The sequence below is a fragment of the Beta vulgaris genome, chromosome 5 (assembly GCF_026745355.1).
Source record: "Beta vulgaris subsp. vulgaris cultivar EL10 chromosome 5, EL10.2, whole genome shotgun sequence".
NCBI classification, from domain to species: Eukaryota; Viridiplantae; Streptophyta; class Magnoliopsida; order Caryophyllales; family Amaranthaceae; genus Beta; species Beta vulgaris.
In genome coordinates this window covers 67,670,848-67,678,909 of record NC_079206.1, presented here as the reverse complement: position 1 = coordinate 67,678,909, position 8,062 = coordinate 67,670,848, and the positions used below count along the sequence as shown (strand labels likewise).

Here is an 8,062-nt window from a genome sequence, read left to right as displayed (position 1 = left end):
TAGCCTACTAGGTGATGATTATAGCTGAATTGGGTGGCCAAACAAATTAAGATGACTATTTACTCTTTTAGCATAACTTCATTATATTCAACTGATTGGTTTAAAAGTCACCGCCAACTTGCGTAGCTATTTTGATACATGTAGAATAATGATTGGATATCTATGAAACCCCCCCCCCCCTAACGTCAGTAGTCACATACATTTTGAGAAGTTCAGGACCCGAGAATCAGAGGCCATGAGATTCCTCCGAGGTCAATTTGAGAACTCTCATGGCTCAAAACGGACATATAACCATATTAATGGCTGAATTTGAGTTTGCATCAAATAGGGTATTTAGAGGCATTCTGAGGCAATGTAATAGCTCTGAAGCACCCAAAACACATTACAAGTCATCCCGGTGTCCCTAAGAAGCAGGTTTGAAGAAAAATATGGATGGGCATGTAGACTCGTAATACACGCTTTCCGACGTTCACATTACTCGGACACCGGAGACCATGAGATGCCTTCTGGGAACATTGGAGGTTAAATTAAGAACTACCATGGGTTAGAACAAACATATGTCGACTTTCACGGTCATATGAGGGCCATTCTAGCGTTGTATCAAAAAAATACAAATGGGGGTACTTAGTGGCATTATGAGGCGATACAAAGAGTCTCAAGCACTTGATATACATTACAAGTCATGACGGAGCTCCTAGAAAGGTCGTTTCGTGAGAAAAATATGTTTGAGTAGGAAGGGTCCGAAAATACCCAAAAATATACAAAATTAAAGGTTATAATACATGATTTCGGATGTTCCCGGTGCTCGAGCACCGGATCGGAGGCTATGGGATGCTTCCTCGGGACGTGCAAGGTCACTTCAAGAACTCTCATGGATTACAACAACCATATAGCGACTTTCACGGCCATTTCGAGTTGCACCGGAAAAATTTAAAGGGGAATTGAGAGTAATTCTAAGGAAATGCAAAGGGTCCCAAGAACTCGAGATACGTTACTACTCATGAAGTAGCACCTAGGAAGGTTTTGAGAGGAAAATGTTATCTGTCCCGAAGTATCCCCAAAAGGCCCAAAAACCGCCATAATTGAGGGTTTTTAATACACGCTTTCAAACGTTCACAAGGACCAGACACTGGAGGCCATGGGATGCCTCGTGGGGACATGGGAGGTAAATTAAGAACTCCCAAGGCTTAGACCAGACATCTAACGGCTTCAACGACAATTTCGGGGTTGCACAAAAAAGTATAGATGGAGGTATTTTGAGGCACTCTGAATTGAAGCAATGTAATAGGTCACAAGTACCTGGGATACGTTACAAGTCATCGTTGTTCCCCTAGCAAAGTTTGAGGAGAAAAATATATATGGTCGGGCCTATATAATTCAGAAAGGCCCCAAAACAACCGAAACTGGAGGTTGTAATACACGCTTTAGGCATTTCCCGTGGCTCGGGCACCGGAGGGCATGGGATTTCTCTTGGGGGCATGGGAGGTCATTCAGATGACACTCATGGCTTGAAACGGACATATGACAACTTCACATCAATTTCGGGGACATTTAGGAATCGCAATGGAAAAGTATAAATGGGGTACTTAGCTTATAGGCATTTTGAGCAATGCAAAGCGTTCCGAGCATCCGAGATATATTTAAAGTCATTTGGGATCCCCTAGAAATGTTTTGAAATAAAAAATATGATAGGGATTGAAGGAGTCCAAAACAGCTGCTTGAAATTTAAGGTTAATACACGCTTTCGGAGGTTCTTGGGGTATGGGCATCGGATGTCATGGGATGGCTCATGGGGACATAGAAGTCAATTTAAGAACTGTCATGGCTTGGCACGGACATATGACAACTTTCACGACCATTTTGAGCCATTCTAGGGCTGCAATAGAAAAATATAAATGGGTGTATTTAGACTTCAGAGGCTTATAACGCAAAGAGTCTCAACCACCCGAGATATGTTACAAGTCATATTGGAGCCCCTATGAAATTTTCGGGAGAAAATATGACGGGTCCCAAAAGAGTCCGAAAATGCCCCTTAAACTGTAAAAATTGATACACGATTTCTGACATTCCGAAGGCCTAGGCATCGAAGGCCATGGGATGGCTCTTGGGGACATGGGAGGTCAAATTTAAGAACTGTCGTGGCTTGAAACAAACATATGACAGCTTTCCCAACCATTTAGGGAATATTCTGAGGTTGCACCCAAAAAGTATAAATAGGGTATTTAAAGGCATTCTAAGGATGGCTAAACAGTTCAGATTCGACATTGGTCCAATCATCGGATCCCCCCCCCCCAAAAAAAAGGTTCGAGTCGACCTTTGAAAATAATAATTTGAATCCTACTCGGTTTAAAAAGTCTAACTCTGAGTCATAGGAGGGTCGGAGTCAGATATGGTAACAATTAGATTATTTGTATTATATAAGATCTACATATGATTGCTAAAAAAAAGTAATGATTAAATTATTTGTAATATATAAGATTTTTCTGCTTAAAAAAAGGGGCGTAAAAAAAGTTGGATTGGGTCAAAGTGGGGAGTCGAATATTAGGTTTTTACGTCGAATCGAATTCGTATTTTCGAAGTTGAATGTCAACGTCTCAGTTTTATTTAAAATCCGACTTCTTATAGGGTTGCAGTAGGATTATGTATAACCCAGTCCAATTCTAACCCATTTCCATCTCTAAATACAAGTCTACAAGTATGAAAGATTGCATTATCGTACATGCTCAACAACCAAAGAAAAGTAAGTCATATCAGATTATAGCTAGTTCGAGACTTTCTTTTAAAGATTAACTTTCTAATAGATATACTTTGCTTAATTAAGCCACAGGCCTACATTACATTGAAATAATGGAAGGTGTCTTATACGCAAATTATATGAAACCCATAACTTGATATAAACACCCTCCAACAATTTCAACTCCTAACAAAAACCCCATGATTATATACATCATTTTCTGCTTTTCCCAGGTGTCTCTATCAACTAGCTAGCTAAATAGCCCACCACAACTCCACAAGGTTAAAATTATGATATTCATCATAATGGATCCCATATTCCCATACCAAAAATGGGAGTTTCTTCCCCCACCACCGGCACCCCTTAGTTTCTCTTGTTGTTGAATATAAACTTAGTACTAAACTAGGTTTATGGATCATAATTAAAATTGAAAATCATTGATCATTGCGTCTCTTGAAGAGGTTGAGACGACAATCACTTAATCTTGAAGTATGCATTGCTCTCTTATATTCCCCCCATGTAAAGGGCGTGTAGAGACTTGGATTCATAGGTGACACCATCTCTTGTATCGGAGATATGGTTGCATTTATAGGTGGTGCACCAAAATATATCATAGACATCCTTGCCTTGCTTGCTGAATTGTTCGCCATCGCCCTATGTTTCACACTTTCGAACCTCCCATTTGTCAGTACCTACATTTATTTCACAAACGTTAATTTTTCAAAATTATTAATCAACAATCATATTATTATTATTAACGTCTTTATAAATCAACTAAAAGGGTACATTATAACTTTCGTATAGTATATTCGAATTGATGAAACAGACATATATACAATAATTCAAAGTCGAAACACAAGAGATTCGCCTTTATATTATTTGTGCTATAATTAGTCACGTCACTATAAATCTTGTGATTACCATTACAGTATTTAGTTGGGAGAATACGTGACGCAACCATAGGCCATAGCAAATAGTACTATGTAGCTTATTGTAACTAGCACGTACGATTGAGAAAATGATGCTAGGATAAAGATGGTTGTATTGTACATACAAATTTAAATTTGTATGAGAAATCTTAAAAAGAAGTGGTAAAAAAAAAGAAGAAAGAGTGAGTAAGTGAGTACCAACCTGAAGAGCATCCCCCACCATAACATAGAAGGCATTAGGATCAGGGTGAACTGGGACCCACAAACCATCAGGCATAGAAATCTGAAGACCTCCAACATCGTTGGATCTTAAGATGGTTAAGATCTGAGGGTCAGAATGCTCTCCAAATCCAATGCGTTCATTAGAACCGTTGATTAATGTATCAAAGTTTTCTAATGGAGGGTAGTGATTAAGTCTCAAGAGAGAATCACTTTGGACGTCTCTGATTAACCTGCTGAAGATGGTTTTATCTGGGACCCACATCCCTTCAGCCATCAGATCTAATAGCTCACATGTTAAATCTGTTACCGCCCCCACGTAATCATCTACTGCGTCACTGCACATATATATAAATATAAATACATGTTCATTACCTCTTATATATTAAAATGTGATTCATTTATAATTAACATTTGCATCATAATTCATGCCACATTTTCAATCAAATCTACAAGTAAGGTAATAGTTGACTTTGTTTTTTTTAAAAGAAATCTTAAGTTTTTTCCATCATACAAAATGATTGACTTTTTACATTAATATGTAGTATACTAGTATATGAATTAAACATCTAGCTAGATATATACCCTTCTAAGGGTTAATTATCCTTAATTGTAATATATAGTTTAAAGATAAACACGATGCTGTATTTAAATCTATCGCAGGTCAACCAATCCGGCTTAGCAAATTATTGTAGCAAATTGAAGTTTAAGAAGATATGTAAAAAAAACATGTGATATTGGAGTGAATATGAGAGGTAGGGAGGATTCTTCAATTGGAAAGATGTAAATGGAGTACCTTCCACCCTGAATATGGAAAATGACACTGATAACTGACACATTGTTCACTCACAAATTCAATAGTAGTATCGTTTATCTGGTTGAGGTGATTTGATTTGATATATGAGATAGAGAGATCAGATCAGAAATCTCTTAGTGAGAAGTCATTGAATATGTTTCTGACTCTGAATCCCCTGTTTATCTACTTTACACTATTATTACTACTCTCCTATTCAAATTTCAACATCTATATCATGTATAGCAAATCACACATAATTATCATACTTCCTCTTTTTGGAAAATATATATCCCCAATACTAAGTTATGGCTAAGAGTGCATATTTTTTTCACTTATTAGCTCTAAAATTAACTAATTAGAACAAATTACACCTTTATGGACAATTAACTTAATTGATTAGAACGATTTATTGTTCCTAAATATAACTAATCTGAACTCCTTAAACCAAACTTATTAATTATCTAAACTTTTTCTGAAATTATGTAAAAATAAGATGAGCATGATAAAATCCTACATTAAATAAATGTGAATTGGACCCGTCCTATGATCACCTCTCGAACAAAAGAGTTGATAGGAACTAATTCACATAACTTCCTGAAAGGTAATGTAAAGTTCAAACTTTCACGTTTGATTTTCATCATGGATAATGTAGGGACATTATTAGATGGAGATTTATTATTACTACTTTTTCCATCTCAACTTTTTCTTCATTTGCCACATTGATAATGTGAGGTAACTAAATTTAGTGTATTCAAATTGAGTGATAAGATTATAATCAAATGTATTCAAAGTCATAGAAGATAAGAAAATTAAATTTTAGTTAAGTATACTCCATATGAAGTGGTATATCTCCTAGTTTTAGAATATGAATACTACAAGAATATTCTTGTTGTATTGGAGACATGAATATATTAGTAATGATTATTGATTATGATCCCTCCAAGTTCACCAAACAAATGATGTGATAAAGAAGCAACGTGGAGAAGGTAGCTATCATAGATGATGATACGTTGCACAATAATGGATATGTGTAAACGTTTCCCTTGTTGAACCACATAGTCATAAGACTCTTTCTATTATGTCCATTTGCTTACTTAATAATACTAGTACAATATTGCATTCAACAGCTAGAGTACATATTCTACATTCTATGGCATTAATGCATGCCAACATGGCAACAACATATATGTATTTGTACACCTCATATCGATTGCAACTATAATTATTCACTTCTATTCGGATTTTCTTGTGAGATGTTGTCATATATATTGTTTAATCAAATACTATTCGGATTTTCTTGTGAGATGTTGTCATATATATTGTTTAATCAAATACTTTCTCCGAAGTAATATTTATATCTCACAAATAATATTCATTTGTTACATTTAAAACGAAGCAGATGAAGTATTACGAATGAGGCAAAAATTAAAACATATATATCTAGTGCATAGATGTAATAGGGGTAATTTGGTAAATTTGACTTGCCCATCACCTAGTTCACTAGTGAACTTGTCCATTATTGAGTTTTCTTTCATTATCAAGTGCGTCTACAAATTTTAGATGGATGGAGTATATACTGTGAATATTTCTGAAAAATACAGTATATCTTGTGTTTAATACTTGAACACCAACACATTTTTAAAGCTAAAGAAATATCTAAGTTGATATTTTTCTCCATATTATATGTTCATTGAAGTCTACTACAGTACAGTTGGTCAAGTCAACTAATGAAAAGTTGGAAATCATTAACAAACGATTACTTAAATATATAGTTGAATAAGAAATTGTAGAACAAAAGTCAACAATGTCATAAATAAGTAGTATAAAAAATTATTAAAAAAATTAAGCCCATATTGTAGTAGTACTACTACATTATAGTATCATTAAATAAGCCTAAAATAATGTATTTCAACTAACGAAACTACCAGGCATTTCTCTTGGGCAAATGTCACTGTTTACTCTCATTTATACTTTCCTAACCCCATAAGATAGATAGTAGTACTAGGACAAGCTAAGCTTAGGATATGATGTAGAAATCAACATTAACATTATATTGTTACATTGTATTTTTTATCATATTCCTTACGCGTCATGTCAACTGTTCTACTTTCTCTCACAAATTTTTTGGTGGACGATTAGACAACATTTAATTTTCTGGCCGACAATGTGTAAATTTTGAAGTCGGCACATTAATTTACTATCTCAATTTCTAATTAACCCATGCATCATACTTACTACCATACTATATACTATATACTATATACATGCGTCTAATACTACCTTCGTCCAAATTTAGTTATTTTTTGTATGACAATATACGCATAGTCTGCCTAACATTTTGATACATGCAACATTAATGTTCGTAAAAGCGAAAAATGTTGCATGTATTTTGAAACATCTAAAACTAAAAAAATGTTGCGTGTATTAAGAAACGGAAGAATTATAATAAGAAAAATTACCTCAAAACAGGTGGACGGGTGGAAGATAAGTTAGCGTGAAGGAGAAGGTACTCAAGGTCACCAACGTCACCATTGTTACCAATGTTACGAAAGCCATAACCAAAAGGCTTAGGGACGTTGGGACCCACAGCAAGGTGTTTCTCCGACGATGGCATGGCGAAGAAGTCGAGGCCATGTTTTTCAAGAGAAGAGATGATATCCGAGGATATACCATGATTAATAACCTTAAAAATTCCAAACTCTTCACAAGCCTCAACAATGAGGTCTGATAAAGATAGCCTATCTTCATACTTAAGAGAAAGATCAATAGTTGGCACTCCAACTGCCTTTGTTTTCTTGGTTCTTTTTAGGGGATTTGGAGAAGAAACTACCATGATTATTATGATTAAATAACCTTAATTATTAATAATCTTGCTAATTAATCACTTTGGCTTTGATCTCTCTAAATTGAAGGTATTTTTATTTTTGTTGGTGTTGTAGAAAATATGTGGGTTTTTTGAAGGTGGGTTGAGGGGGTATATATAAGGGTGGTCAAAATATATTTTAATGAAATAAATGAAATTAAAGGGTAGATTGGAAGGGGAAGGGGGTGTGATGGATGGTGGGACCATGGGGTTATGTATATTATTATAACATATGATGTAGAAAATTTGTCCCCCCATCTTGCCCCTTGTATTTATTTTTATTTAATTGTTGTATTTTTCTTTTTGGATGCTGAAAGACCAGAGGCTTTTCGTACAAGTAATGGATAGGATCAAATAAGAAATGCTAATGTATTGTGCAATAATAGTTATACAAAAGTTTGTCAATAATAACCATAAAATTAAAGTAATACTTTCTTCAATTCTTTTTAAAGGCTACACTTTTAAAATTGTGGACTCGCAGGTAATTTTTTGAGATGATAGAGATAAAGAGAAACAAAATG

General features: G+C 34.9%; 1 protein-coding gene across 1 annotated transcript; it reads right to left on the bottom strand.

Annotated features, from left to right (window-relative positions):
* Positions 1-2,755: 2,755 nt before the first annotated feature.
* On the bottom strand, positions 2,756-7,636 carry LOC104894825 (gibberellin 2-beta-dioxygenase 2). The gene is made up of 3 exons (XM_010681162.4): positions 7,138-7,636; positions 3,866-4,220; positions 2,756-3,426 (listed from the first exon to the last, which is right to left on the bottom strand). The coding sequence occupies exons 1-3, from the start codon at positions 7,509-7,511 to the stop codon at positions 3,169-3,171; spliced, it is 987 nt and encodes a 328-aa protein (XP_010679464.2). The 5' UTR covers positions 7,512-7,636; the 3' UTR covers positions 2,756-3,168.
* Positions 7,637-8,062: the final 426 nt, after the last annotated feature.